The sequence below is a fragment of the Chaetodon auriga genome, chromosome 16 (genome assembly GCF_051107435.1).
Source record: "Chaetodon auriga isolate fChaAug3 chromosome 16, fChaAug3.hap1, whole genome shotgun sequence".
Taxonomy (NCBI): Eukaryota; Metazoa; Chordata; class Actinopteri; order Chaetodontiformes; family Chaetodontidae; genus Chaetodon; species Chaetodon auriga.
In genome coordinates, this window is record NC_135089.1 from 13,474,438 (window position 1) to 13,490,110 (window position 15,673).

Consider the following 15,673-nt stretch of genomic DNA (forward strand, 5'->3'; position numbering starts at 1 on the left):
TGCCATTGAAAGACCTCATTATTGGTGTGGCATCCGTGACTCGTGAATCAGTATATTCATCATTTGACAGACCACAGAGCTGGAGTTCAACCCTAAATAATCATTTCTTTTGTGTTTGTGGGGCAAGACCCAGTAGAGGAAGCACACATACACAAAGACGAGTCACACAAACAGTGTTAATACACCATCTCCATTAAACATGAACAAATATGATTCTGTTCATCTTAATTTTTTACTGAATTTAGTGGGTGGAGGAGGACTTATTCTAGTTACATGACGTTGAAAGTTTGACATGTTGTTATTGTCACAGAGCTTTAAACTCGAACAAGCTGATATTGACACCAAACTTGTGCTGCATTAGGAAAGCACTGTGACAGGACACTTAGAATAAACATGGAGCTCAAACAAACTGGTCCAATAAAGACATGAACTGCATACGACATACATCAGCAAAGTTGCGAAGTGCTTTTTTTATTTTGATTTTGAATCTGCATTGAAAAGACAAACACAATGTCACATCACAAGCAACAAACATTCAACAAACAGCAGAAGACACAGCGACACAAAATAACATCTACTGAGCCTTGCATGTTTCAGGGATGTTCATGTTGAGGTTGACCAGGTTGGTTTTCTCAGATGTTCTTTGCTCAATGGACCTGACGATAGCTTTAGTTGTGTTTACCATAGACTCGTGGTAAACTACACAGCTGTACACCATGTCCTTCTTTTGCCACTGCTCATGGCTGAGCAATAACTGGCCATAAACAGAATAGGATCCATGGTTTGGTATAGGGTCTGTGGTGTGGGTCTCATATTGTGAGTCTGCTTCCTCGTCATCAACAAGCCAAGACACAAAAACGTCCTTAGGGAAGAAGTCTTTCACATAGCAAGTCAGGGTCACCGTTTCTTTTCTAGTATGTTCTACTGGAGGCAGCATAAACACTGAAGGACGCTGAGGCTCTCCTCCTGAAAGCATGAGAGAACAATTAGGCCTCCTGCCACAGGTAAAAGTATCTACAGCACTCAAGAACACAATATCAGCTACAAAATACACTCATAACATGTTTTAATGACATGATAAGAGGAATTACACACAGGCTTTTCTTACCAATATTCCTCTCATAGGTTTTCTTAAATGGCTCGATCCATTCTGAATGTTCGACGATGCAGACCCGCTTTATCACCTGGCTCCATTCCTCATACGAGATGTCAAGCGAAACGCTGAATGTGCTCGTTTTTCCTGGAACAGGCGTCTTTGGGGAACCAAGCATTTCGTTTCCATGTTCGTCCTCCCAGAAAATCCTCCCGACCCTTTTCTTGTTTTCCTTGACTTCACATACAATCTTTCCTTTTCTGTTTAAAAACATGTCCTCCAGTGTGGGGCCAGTGATCGTTATGTCCACCTCTGGTACAACATAGTGGGGACATGCTGAGGAAGGAATTAATAGACAATTATTGGACAGAAATGAGCAAATATTAATAAAAAAAAAAAAAAAACATCAGTTGAAATTCAATTTACAAACTTTTTTAAAGAAAAAGCAGCAAACTACTCACCCCCTTCAGGTCTGTAGGTCACAGATGAATTCACGGAGCCCGCATCCCCCTCAAACAGACATGTGAAAGTAGTGCCGTCCTGTTTCCACTCAGCGGACGGTACCTCGAGAAAACTTGCAGCACTGAACAGTGTTCCATTCTTGTGAGGAGGTGTTGTGACCTCGTACAATTTGTTGGTGATTTCCTCATTATTTTTCAGCCATTTAATCTCATGATGTTCTGGTGCAAAATCTTTGACAAAGCAGGAGAAGGAAGCCTTTTGCTCATCAGAGGAGGCCAACACCGTCGGAGTTGGCAGACAAATATGGTCATCTGAAAAACAAACATATACACAAATATATATATATATGCGGAAGCAGGGAATAATATATATAAATATATGTGCAGAAGCAGAGGTGAACACTGCGCTACAGTGTAATCTACTTTCACTACAGACATACAATAAAAACTGAATTCATGACTTTTCTGTACTACTGTATGTTTATAACCTGCACACACACATGCATGTAATGATTGGGGTCCTCAACTTAACACTAAATGTGGCTTATTGCTAAAGTGTGCGGAAAGAGTCAAAAGGACATTAAGAGTGGAAAAATACATAATTGACCAGCAGAGCTTTAATGCTCACTTCTGCATATACATTGATTGGGCAAGCGAACGAATGATTCTGTTGCATGAATGTTAATGATCAACACACATTTTTCATCTATCTGCATGACTAGGATTATACAGATGGATGAAAAGAAGCAGAACACATCGCAATAATATGTTCTTGGTCAGGTGCAGAGGACAGAGAGTATATTAGTAAAGACTAAAATAGACTGAGTCAGCAGCTGAATATGAACAAGAGAGCTTCAGTGTTCTTCTTCCACTGCACTGTTCAGTTTGCCCACCAGGCCAACCAATTATTAAATAAAACACATGTCAAGATATGTCATGCTATTTGATTTGGTCACACTTGTATTTTTTGTCATGCTCTCCTCTGTGTTTATGTTCATTTTATCTGACAGATTGGAGTATAATCCTTTCTAAAATGAAACCAATTGCTGCGATCTTTAACATTTAGTTCACACATTTCAACAGGAGCTTATGATAAATTTTCAAAGGTGTGATAAGGTCTGTCTCTAATAACATTTCTCAAGAAAACCCTCAAAACCAAGCAATAAAGATTAATTTTTTTTCAGATACATAACACCAATAACACTTACTTATGACTCTATTATTATTATTATTATTATTATTATTATTATTATTATATACTGAAGTCTGATACTGAACGATCCAAACCAACTACTACAATGCGTTAATATATGACTTACGGTATGGTCCTGGTTCTGTGGTCCCTATAACAACTTCTTTATTTCCTGCTGGATGAGTGACGGCACAATGGAAACGGTGCTCGTCGGTCCAGTCCTGTCTCCTCACTTGGATTTGACTGACTCCCATATAAGAGTCGCCTTTCAGAACTGGAGGATACTGAATGGAGTCTGTCCAGGTCACGCCATTTTTGGTCCATTTGTAGGCCAGTGAGGAGGGTGTGAAGCCGGTGGCAAGACAGCCAAAAGTGACCATCTCTCCAATCCCAGAACCACATTGTACCAGAGGAAACACAGTTGGTGCAGTTGGAGTGGCTGAGAAAGGAAAAACAAACGCGTTATATAATACCAAAATAAAAACAGAATTCAACATAACATACATGTTTCACCAAGCAAAGGTTAAAATAGAGAGAAGTCATTTTAATTGATGAATAGTGTCGAGAAGCACATCAATGAAGGCATCAGTTTTTAGTATGTTGGATGTGGAAATCTCCAGTGCCGTCTTTACGCACATCTTTATATTTCCCGATCACATTATTTCACGTTTTCATTCGCGCAAAGGTTTACCTCCCTGGACAATATGACCCGCGGTAGTTTGTCATTATATACGTGAATTTGATAGTCAATAAACCAACCATTTCTTTAAATTCACAACTTTGACAATAATCATTAGCATTCCTTTAAATTTAAGGAATGAAGCTGTGGAGGTTAGATTAGATTAGACTGACTTCACCGATCGCAGTCGGTAAACATCCATTAAATCATCTGCAGTCATAGTTATACAGAAACGAATCACTTTTGGTGAAATGCAGCAGTTTTGTGTGAGGTTAAAGCGTGTTCTTACCTGATGAAACAGTGACCGTTGTACCTTTTCCCCAATAGTCAAAAGCATCGTAGTAACACAGCGCTCAATCTATTTAGCTGTTCTATGAAAAGTTTCCATCTACTAATGCGAGCGCAAACAGCCGACCTCAACACTGAACTGATCCATGTTATAAAATCCACTTAAATTACCCAAAAGACAGGAGCCATAAATATCCCCCAGTGAATCTGACTGAGAATATCCCCCGTTTGACTTTTTGCACTATTAAGTTTAGTTTTGAAGTGACACATGACACGAGACGTTAGAGAATAACTTAAAGATGATATTTACAGTATGAAACATACCCTGCAGTAAATTTCAAATGGTAGAAATCTTACCTGATGTCACTGTTACCATCGTGCCTTTCCCCCAGTAGTCGAAAGCCCAGTTGTCACAGTTAAGAAAGCCAATTAACCCTTCTTACAAAAACTCATCACTCTGATGTCCCATGACTTCATGTCTGACAGTTAAAATCAAACTAAAACATACACTTCATTTACAACCGAACTACACAGCCAGGAGTTTCAAACCATTCACATCGCTCTCTTTTTTTTTTTTTTTGCCAGACTACAAAATACTGTTGGTCGGTGATTAGACGACAGCGTGAAAACGATGAAATCTATCTTAAAAATGTGATCAGGAATTGTATTCTGCCATCAGAAATATTAAAACGACATACCTGAGGTGACGGTGACCATCGTGCCTTTTCCCCAGTAGTCAAAAGCGTAGTCACAGTTAAACAAACTATGAACCACTGCATACAAAAACCTGTTCCCAGATATCTACACTTTCCATGACAGGTTCTTTTTTGGACAATCTACCCACTTCTGCACAATTTTTGCAGATAAGGATTCAGAAGATGGACCCAAAAAACGATCTTCACCCCCCAAAGATTCAATTGAGTCGACTGGATGTAACGCATTGAACACACAGTATTCCAGCAATGAATAAACAAAATCGCGACTGGATTTCTGGAAAAATCCTAAAACTGTTTTTAAATCAAAACGTTTACGGTCGAGAAAAAATTTGAATTTCGTCTTACCTGATGTAACGGTGACCATCGTGCCTTTTCCCCAGTGGGCAAAAACATAGTCACAGTGTCTTATGTCAACACATCCAACATACAAAAACTAGCACCTTAAAGATGCCTCTGATGCCACTCAGGTCGAAATATACCACAGAAAACAATGAAATTACCACATTTTCCACAGAAAGACGAGAAAAGCTGATTTTACCTGATGTGACGGTCACCATTGTTCCTTTGCAGTAGGACTTATGTACAAAAATACCTTACATCTTTTATCAGCTAATAAATTATTGCTTTCACTCAGAAAACTGCTGTATATAACTAACTTTTGCACAGATTGTTGGTTTCTGCTGCAAATTACACCTCAATTTAAGTTCTTTATAAACCAACAGAAATTTCAGAATAAAATGGAAAAACATGGAATATAATTCGCTCAGAATATATTCGATTATTACTCACCAGACTTTACGGTGACTTGAGTCCCTTTCCCCCAGTAGTCAAAGCCATCACAGTGATATATTACCATCTGCTTCTAATACAAATATTAAAAGTGTCGATTAAACCATGAAAAGTAAACATGTTGCACTGACAAAGCAATTCCCACTGTACTATTTAGTAACCACTTCCTTTGAGGCATTAATTTCCTGTGGTGCGGGTTACATTAAATTATGTGTGCTTGCTGACGGTTAGTGAAGACTTCCTCTTTATCAGACCCTCCTGTCAGCTCCAGTTCACACAAGCAGATCCACTTCATTCAGCTTAAATTACTATTAAGCTTGATACAAGCTGATTATATAGAGCTCTGTTTCCCTTCAGGACACATTTTTAACGTTTAGATAAAAAACATTTAGATAAAAAATCTAAAATTTTTTGCACATGTTCATTTGATGCATCATAACCACTTCACACAGCCACACTGTCCATCCTTAAGGTATCTAATGTTTTGTCCATTAACTCGCCATTTAAGTCAGTGTCATAATACAATTTTGCTGTTTTACTTAATTTACTTATTTTAAATTTAAAGACTGACATTATTTTATTTTGGTGTAAAGTCGTGTTAAGCACAAGTCTAAGGCAATGCTTCAACACTACATTTATGGCATTCATCGCTTCACTTTGCAAGGTTGGATCCACCTAACACACCAAACGCTTGGTCTTCCCAGGGATTTACAGACAGCAGTTAGCAGCAGAGCAGCAGGGACCAGTCTGTCCAGCAGCCCTGCTCTACTGGCTAAGAGAATAACGTAGGTGCGTACATACACAGTCCCATTCAGGTAGCTCTGACTCCTGGTGGTAAACACTGCCTGTAAGAACTGAGTGTTGCAGTAACCCAAACATGTGTCAGAAATGATCATAAGTGCCTGCTTTATCCCACAGGAAATCAAGATAGCGAATAAGAAAGCTAAACTTTTCTACTCCAAATGTCCAGTGTGGTCCCGTTGCCTGTTAAATCACTGCCACACCCTGCAGCAGCAGATGGATTGCCCTGAATCTGCTGCTGCATCTGCACCTTTTTTCTAGAGCAAGTGCAGCTGTACCCCAGGAGGTGTGCTTCTTGACCCTTTCCGCTTTCCTCAGATGCTTCACACAGATGACCTGTGGTGCTTTGGATGAGTTGTCCAAACAGCCCATCAGGGGATATAGAACCATCCAGCAGTTCCCATTTGATGAGGGGTAGAAGCTGAGACATGTGCAGCCAAATGTTTCTCTGTCAGAATCTGCCATGGTGATCAGGATAGTCGTCATCGCCTTCTTGATATCAGCTCCAGGGAAATCCTGAGGAGATGGTTGGTGATGGTGGCTTGTGCCTGCCAAAGAAGGTGTGGTGGGACAAACTATGAGCAGATACAGCCCTTTCTGTTGATGCCTATAGCGAGTCCTGGAAATGTCCTTTGGTGGCCAGCATGTGGCTGGCAGACTGACACAGAGAAGGAGAGATCCGCTGAAGAGGAGTTCCTGACCGTGGTGGGGATGGAGCCTTGTCCTTGCAATCAGACTGCAGGTCTACCAATAGGGGGATGGTAGAACTGGAAGGACAGCCTGAGATGGAGAGAACCGAGCCACCTGAGTCATGCCTGCTGCCAGGGTCCCTTTTCAGGATATCGCAGAGGATTAGTTTGTCTGTCTTGTCCTTGACTGCCGGCCTTCAGAGCTAGAGCTAGCCTCATTACTGACATGATGACATCAATCTTCAGCACTGAAGGCAAGTCTCAGTGAGGGCAACTAAGGGTAATTGTAAACTTTTGTCATTATACTAACATGTGGGTCATTTCAGCCCAACTAACAGCACACACAGACATTCATGATCCCCCAAAGATGAATCCTACCGAATTTGGTGGTCTCTTTTAATTTCTTTTGAGAGCCACAATGAAGTTGACTCTTTGTTTTTTTAGTGAAATGTCTCTACAACTATTGGATAGATTGCCATAAAAGTTTGTACAGATGTCCATGGTGCCCAGAGGATGTAACCTAACGTCGATCCCCTGATTTTTCAAAGACTGATGTTTGTGGTTTTAGGTGAAATGAGAGCTATTGCTATGAAAATTCATACACACATTCATGTCCCCCTACATGTAATTTTGTGACCTCTTGACTTATCATGTCAAAACTTTTCAACACAGTCCTTGTTGCTCTGATATTTTAAAGCAAGTGGTTGCGAAGAGGTTTTGCATAAATGTAAGGGGTTTGTGGATGGTGGTGAGGGTGGTAGGACAACCTGACATGCGGCACCAGGTTATTCAAATCCCACTGTTGACTGGTATGGCCAGTGGTACCATGAAGTATCACATATAATAAAGAGACTGATGCAAAAACCATATGTAATGTTGGATACAGCACTACATGAGTGTCAGCCAGAGCCACCCTCCTGGCTCCTCTCCTCTACTACTCTAGCTTGTTCTCCTTCTGTGATCTCCCCCCATGTCTCTCTTGTGTTAGCTTCCTTCCTGCCTTGCTTCCTCTCCCATGCTGTTTTGAGACAAGGCGTCATGTCTTTTGATAAAAGATAGATTTGTTTTCAAACAGCGTATAATAATGCACAAGTCAATGGTCTAATGGTATTTCTTCAGCCAGCTAATGGGCAGAATGTGGCAGCAATGCACGGTTTTCGAGGCAGACATGAATGGAGCTTATTGAAAGGTTTTCATAATGTCTGGATTCAGAATTGCATGAAACCTCTTTATGAAATGAAAGCTGTTCATATAATGTACTACTACATCTCTAGCAGGATATAACTCAGGCAGTTGGCTGCCAGGGCTTTTTCTGTCACGCTCCTTTTCTCTGGAATAATCTCCCTGTTGATATCAGACCATGTTGAGGTCTTTAATTTGAAATAAAAACTAATCTTTTCACCTTGATTTTAAATCAGTGCTAATGCTCATCCTTTGATACCTCAGGCCTTGTATTTGACCACCAATAAATGCAGGAAATGGTTTTCAGGTCAAGTTTCCCTGTACAACGTAATCTTCCTTTGCATCCCACTGAATGCAGTTTTACAATGAAAAACAAGGTATAAAAGTGAAAGATATAAATGGCAGGAATATAAGATTATAAGAAAAATAAAAATGCATCAGGAGAGGTAAAGAAAAGGAAAAAAGAGAGGAATAAAGAACACAACGTACAATAAATCAATATATAGTATTAAATTTGTACTTTTGTCAATATCATCTCTTTATCTTGACGGCACAGTGACTTTGCCTGAGTTCAGATTAGGGCAGGTTTTTGTATTACCATATATCACTGTGACCACCCCCCAGATACACAGTGTCACTCGTACAAAAACCTCTGCATGATGTGGTGCGTGGTCAGTATTTTATAGTCTTTGTCCTCAGTAGAATTTATTATATTATAGGCTCTTTTTAAAATAGAAGTATGGAACCATTAGTAAACTTTCTATTATTTTGACAATCACATTTTTTACTTAGTGAATATTTAGGTGATGTCCTGCATGGTAAGGAAACTGCACCACCTTTAAGCTCGTCATGTTGCAACACAGCCCTGTATTTACGGACGTGTTATCATCAATCTCGAAAGAAGTGCTGTGTCAGACTCGCTCTCATTGGAAAGAGGTTTTTGTCACAGGATGTATCACTGTGGCCACTACGATCCTGCACTGTGATAAAACTCCATACAAAAACTGCACATGCCATCATGACACACGAACACTGTTACTTTAACTATAGTGTTTTTCACTCTCATGTGCAACGAATCAGCAGGGCAAAAGTTCTGTGAACGTTGTTTTTTTAATTTAGTTCATGTTTTTCAGTTGGTCATGTTGCACACTGCTGAAAAGGCTTTACAACTATGATGATGACACAACAGAACAAGCACATATAAATATTGATCTGCAGTGTGTAATAAACCAACTGACCTCCACCTAATGAGAACAAAACTACTGCATAAAACAAGATCAACAGACTCTAACAGGAGGATACGTCTTTCACACCTAGAATATTGTATTGTTTTTGCCCATCTTCCAAATTTTTTATTTATTTATTTATTTTTTTTCAAATTGTCATCTCTAGTTTAACACTATATGTGCCTTAGTGTAGAAGTACATTTAAAATTAAGGTTTTAAAAAATATATGGGTAGCAATAGTCTTTATTTTCAGCATTAGTTACTTATTGGATCCATAACTTATGATCATTTGTACAAAAATCTTCAGTGTAAAATTGAAAAATGAAACGAAACAAAACAAAACAAAACAAAACAAAAAAGCATAAATGCAATTTAGACTTTTCATGGTTTCAGTGTTTGCAGACTCTAGAGGAGCAGCTCCTTCAGGCTTCCTGATGTTCATCTTGAGATCTACTTCCTGTCTGCTCAGATGAACTGACACTGACAGATGCAGCTGCACTCACTGCTGATGGTAAACACCTTACAGTCAAACTAGACTGTTCAAAATGTGCTGAATCAAGTTAACACATGACTTTAGTTCAGGGTGGAAAAGGTTCAACTATCATAATATCCAGTGTACATGAGCAGCAGGAGTATTAAGCTTCAGTTCAGTCCAGGGTTCAAGTGTCAGTCACTTCAGATCAATGAGAACAGCAGATCCGAGTGTCTCCTTTCAGCAAGAGGAGAGAGAAACTTGACACTGACTGCCCTCTAGTGGTTTAATACGGGAAACTGCAACATTAGTTTTCACTCATATGATGACTCACTTTAGATTCCACATCATTTACAGACATTATTGAGTCTTAATTTGTGGAAATGTTTCTTATTAGTAGTCAGATTTCAGCAGATTGTTGTGCTGTCTTTGGCCATTTGATCAACAAGAGATTTTTATTGTGCTTTTAATGTGTTTCATGTTTAGTAACAATATTTCTCACAACAGTTTTATTATATAATGTATTGAAAAAGATTAATTTGCTATTTAAAAACAAATTTTGTAATATAAAGTGTAGAAAAAGCAATATAACACGAAACAAATACTAAATAAAATTTGGTGTATAGGCTCCACCAGCCTGAAAGATGAGTACTGTAGGTTTTTGTACAGCTGCTCAACCAACTCCAGTCACTGTGAGTCTCCAGCACAATAATAAACAGCAGACTCTTCAGTCTTCAGACTGTTCATCTGCAGATACACCTGCTGTCTGCTGTCGTCTCTGGAGATGGTAAACCGGCCTTTCACTGACTCAGTGTAGGCAGTGCTGCCACCGCTACTGATTCTACCAACCCACTGCAGCCCTTTTCCAGGAGCCTGTCTGACCCAGGCAATCCAGTAGTCACTGAATGTGAATCCAGAGCCTGTGCAGGTCAATCTGTGAGATTCTCCAGGCCTTTTAACCACTGGTTCAGATTGTGTCAGAGTCTCACCAGCAACACCTGTCAAGAGGAATAAAAACATCAAGTGAAATAAGCTGATGACACAAATAAAAGCTATATTAGATTCAGATCAGTGTAGATCTTCACCTGCCCAGCAGAGAGTTAAAAGCAGCAGTCCTGTCCTATAGTCCATCATGTTAAACTGTGTGTCCACTGTTCTCTGTCCTCCTCTCTGCAGTCAGATAAGTAGAGGTGGAAGACATGTGAGTTTTGCATTGACTCCTCCTCACAGGGAGGATCTGGATTTGACTTGGATCTCAGTTACTGTTTGGTGTGATACCAGCCAGTTAGATTTCAATTAGGCAAATCTAAAATTTAAACCTACTTAGTTTGAATTTTGTGTTTGAAGACTCTGCCAGAGCATATGGTGACAATTTGTTTGTTTCTTCCTAGCGTAATCTCCTCTCACTGACACACACACACACACACACACACACACACACACACACACACACACACATTGAGTCACCAGCCTTGACCTAGGAACAACTACCCAGGTTAGATTACAGGATCTTTGGATGCGACTTGGAGCATCGGGAGTCAATAGCTCTGTAATATAACCAGGGGGCAGACCATGTTGGACCTTAAAAGTTACCAAAAGAAACTTGAAGTCAATCCTGAATCTAACTGCCAGCCAATGAAGGGAGGAAAGTATTTGGGTGATATGGGACTTATGATTGGTCTGGGTTAAAAATGCATGCAGCAGCATTCTGCACTAGCTCAAGCTGAACCACTGAGGACTGAAAAAGGCTCAAATAGACAAAGACAGGAATAAACCTTTCGAAGTCAGGAAAAGACAAAGCTGGTTATTGTTGCTTATATTTCACAGGTGGAAGGAACATGATTGAATGAGATTGTTGACATGTGGTTGGAAGCTCAGTTGCAAATTGAATGTGATGTCTAGATTTCTGGCTGTAGATTTTCTCTTGGTTACAAGTTTGCGTGCTCGGTGGTCATGACCAAAGATTATGACTTCTGTCTTGTCTGAGTTCAGCTGCCGAAAGTTACAAATCATCCATTTCTCAATAGTAGTGAAACTGCCAACTGCCAACATTATCCGGTTTAAAGGACAGTACATCTGTGCATTGTCAGTGCAGCAGTGATCAGTACTGAGGGGTTTTTATTCATGTCTGCTGATGGTTTGTGTTATTGTGGCTCTCTGGCACAGTAATACACAGCAGTGTCTTCAGGCTGCACATTCTGTCCGTTTAGAGTCACTGTGTTGCTGGAGGAGTCTACGCTGATACTGAACTTGTTCTTCAGTGAATCTTCGTAGAGTGTGGTGTGTCCAACAGCTGCCTGTCCAATCCACTCCAGTTCTTTCCCTGCAGGCTGTCTGATCCAAGCTGTGAAGGAGCTGCTAAGAGAATAAGAGACCTGACAGGTGATGGTCAGACGTTGACCTGGCTGCACAGTCACAGAGGCTGGCTGTGTCAACTGTTCACACTTCACACCTGTGGAGGAAAACATGTTGAATATTGAATCAGTGTCATAGCAGTGAACAGTGGGTGTGCTGTGATCAGACTGTCAGTGTCTCTGCCTCAGTGAGACTTACAGGATCCAGCAGCAGCAGAGCTACAGAGAACATGGTTGATGTTGAACTTACACCTATAGGTTCTCTCAGCATCCTGCAGGACTGACATGTGCCTGCAGATTCTGGCAGATAACTGCAGGTGAAGCCTCCACCTCCAGCCTCTTCCAACAGCTTCCATCTGTGATTCTTGCAGACAGCAGAAAGCTGAAACATATACATGTAGTATAACTTTTATTCATATCTGGACAATGATTTCAGCAGAATCTTCAGTCTTCAGACTGTTCATCTGCAGATACACCTGCTTTCTGCTGTTGTCTCTGGAGACGGTAAAACGGCCTTTCACTGACTCAGAGTAGTATTTGTCGCTACCACTGGGACTGCTTATGTGTGCGATCCACTCCAGGCCTTTTCCAGGAGCCTGTCTGACCCAGTTCATAGCGTAGCCGCTGATTGAGAATCCAGAGGCTGTACAGGTCAATCTGTGAGATTCTCCAGGCCTTTTATCCACTGCTTCAGATTGTGTCAGAGTCTGACCATCAACACCTGTCAAGAGGAATAAAAACATCAAGTGAAATAAGCTGATGACACAAATAAAAGCTATATTAGATTCAGATCAGTGTAGATCTTCACCTGCCCAGCAGAGAGTTAAAAGCAGCAGTCCTGTCCTATAGTCCATCATGTTAAACTGTGTGTCCACTGTTCTCTGTCCTCCTCTCTGCAGTCAGATAAGTAGAGGTGGAAGACATGTGAGTTTTGCATTGACTCCTCCTCACAGTGTGGAACTGGATTTGACTTGGATCTCAGTTACTGTTTGATGAAAGTGCAGAATGAATGTTTACTGTACATCAGTCAATCCTCCAAGAGTCTCTCTGACATGTTTCAGTATAATTTGTGTCACAGGTTGATAAACACATTATTCAAGAAGATTGTGCTTCACTGTTACAACAGTCTGCATCATGTGATGACTTTGACATGTTTATACATGTTGCAATAAGTGGCTATTACTGAACTACAGTATAATAGAAAAATAATTCTCTCACAAAGTGCTCATAAGTCAGACCATCTTCAGGATATCAGGAAAAAGAAAATCCCCTTTGTTGGTCCTGAGGAACAATAATGTAGGAGTTGTGATGGTAGCCAGTTAAATTTAATTTAGGCAACTCCAAAATTTGAAACCTATTTAGTTTGAATTTTGCTTTTGAAGTAGATCAGGTCATCATCCAATAAACAATATTAAACATAACCGCAACTGAATTATCATGAAACAAATTCTTGCATTGCAATAGTTCAGGCATGAAAATTTGCTTGCTAGGTGGTCATGACCAAATGGCTTGTTGCTCAGGTCTGCTGATGGTTTATGTTATTGTGGATCTCTGGCACAGTAATACACAGCAGTGTCTTCAGGCTGCACATTCTGTCCGTTTAGAGTCACTGTCTTGCTGGAGGAGTCAGAGCTGATACTGAACTTGTTCTTCAGTGAATCTTTGTAGTGTGTTGTGGATCCAAAAGATGCATGTCCAATCCACTCCAGTCCTTTCCCTGCAGGCTGTCTGATCCAACCTGTGAAGTAGTCGCCAACAGAATAAGAGACCTGACAGGTGATGGTCAGACGTTGACCTGGCTGCACAGTCACAGAGGCTGGCTGTGTCAACTGTTCACACTTCACACCTGTGGAGGAAAACATGCTGAATATTGAATCAGTGTCATAGCAGTGAACAGTGGGTGTGCTGTGATCAGACTGTCAGTGTCTCTGCCTCAGTGAGACCCACAGGATCCAGCTACAGAGAACATTGTTGATGTTGAAGGTGATCTGATGGAGCTTCTCTTCTTCTGCTGCAAATGACAGCATGATATCAAGTGTTAGCAGACAAAATTTTGTCAGACAAAATCTTACAAAACTCGACACTGACTTTCTTTTAGTGTCTATCAAAGGAACTGCAACATTATTTTATACTCCTGTATTGTGACTAACTTTAGAGACCAAACAATATAACCATTAATGTGGCTGAAATATGTGCATGTAGTTTATCTTTTATTCATATCTGGACAACGATTTCAGCAGAATCTTCAGTCTTCAGACTGTTCATCTGCAGATACAGCTGCTGTCTGCTGTCGTCTCTGGAGATGGTAAACCGGCCTTTCACTGACTCAGAGTAGAAGATGGTGCTGCTGCCATCACTACTGACAGCAGAGATCCACTCCAGTCCTTTTCCAGGAGCCTGCCTGACCCAGGCCATATAGAAGCTGCTGAATGAGAATCCAGAGGCTGTACAGGTCAATCTGTGAGATTCTCCAGGCCTTTTATCCGCTGGTTCAGATTCTGTCAGAGACTCACCATCAACACCTGTCAAGAGGAATAAAAACATCAAGTGAAATGAGCTGATGACACAAATAAAAGCTATATTAGATTAAGATCAGTGTAGATCTTCACCTGCCCAGCAGAGAGTTAAAAGCAGCAGTCCTGTCCTATAGTCCATCATGTTAAACTGTGTGTCCACTGTTCTCTGTCCTCCTCTCTGCAGTCAGATAAGTAGAGGTGGAAGACATGTGAGTTTTGCATTGACTCCTCCTCACAGTGTGGAAGTGGATTTGACTTGGATCTCAGTTACAGATTGATGAAACTGCAGAATGAATGTTGATATAAATGCTGACACAGAACTTGTTCTTCAGTGAATCTTTGTAGTGTGTTGTGGATCCAAAAGATGCATGTCCAATCCACCCCAGTCCTTTCCCTGCAGGCTGTTTGATCCAAGCTGTGTAGTAGTCGCTAAGAGAATAAGAGATCTGACAGGTGATGGTCAGATGTTGACCTGGCTGCACAGTCACAGAGGCTGGCTGTGTCAACTGATCACACAGAGCTACAGAGAACATGGTTGATGTTGAAAGTGATCTGATTGGAGCTTCTCTTCTTCTGCTGCAAATGACAGCATGACACCAAGTCTTTATAGCAGACAAACTAACATTGTCATTTACCGTCAGATCAGCAGAATATTCTCTTTTTGTGTTTCTGAACCTTCACCCATAACAACCTGAAGATTCCTGCATTTGCGAATTCTAGGAGACAGCTTAGGCAAGACTTCCACCTTTCAGTTCTCTCAGCATCCTGCAGGACCTACATGTACCTGCAGATTCTGGCAGATAACTGCAGGTGAAACCTCGACCTCCAGCCACTTCCAGCAACTTGCGTCTGCTGATTCTTGCAGACAGCAGAAGCCTCCACCTGCAGATTTGTTTAGACAGATGCAGCAGAAGCCACCACTTTCAGCTTCTGCCACGAAGATGTAACTGTAGTCTTAACTTGCATTTTCTGGCAGGCAGCCACAACCCAATCCTCCACCCACAGCCTCTGCAGGCAAGTTGCTGTTGAAGTCTCAACCGGGCATTTTAACTGGCAGGAAAATTGAGGAGTTTGACAAGGGCCAGTTTTGATGGCTAGACGGCTGGGTCAGAGCATCTCCAAAACTGCAGCTCTTGTAGGGTGTTTGCGGTCTGCAGTGGTGAGTATCTATCAAACTGTTGAGCAGATTAAAAGAAGCAAAAAGCAACATTTTAT

General features: G+C 40.9%; 1 protein-coding gene across 1 annotated transcript; it reads right to left on the minus strand.

Annotated features, from left to right (window-relative positions):
• Positions 1 to 442: 442 nt before the first annotated feature.
• On the minus strand, positions 443 to 10,722 carry LOC143333479 (immunoglobulin alpha-2 heavy chain-like). The gene is made up of 7 exons (XM_076751524.1): positions 10,674 to 10,722; positions 10,287 to 10,586; positions 4,071 to 4,118; positions 2,874 to 3,185; positions 1,555 to 1,866; positions 1,109 to 1,429; positions 443 to 966 (listed from the first exon to the last, which is right to left on the minus strand). The coding sequence occupies exons 1-7, from the start codon at positions 10,720 to 10,722 to the stop codon at positions 575 to 577; spliced, it is 1,734 nt and encodes a 577-aa protein (XP_076607639.1). The 3' UTR covers positions 443 to 574.
• Between the last annotated feature and the right edge of the window lie 4,951 nt (positions 10,723 to 15,673).

Coding starts and splice junctions, on each gene's coding strand:
- LOC143333479 (XM_076751524.1), bottom strand. CDS start 10,722: ATGATGGACTATAGGACAGGACTGCTGCTTTTAACTCTCTGCTGGGCA. Junction 3,186..4,070: donor GATGGTAACAGTGACATCAG/GTAAGATTTCTA, acceptor TTCCTTTCTCAG/CCACTCCAACTGCACCAACT. Junction 1,430..1,554: donor GACCTACAGACCTGAAGGGG/GTGAGTAGTTTG, acceptor TTCCTTCCTCAG/CATGTCCCCACTATGTTGTA.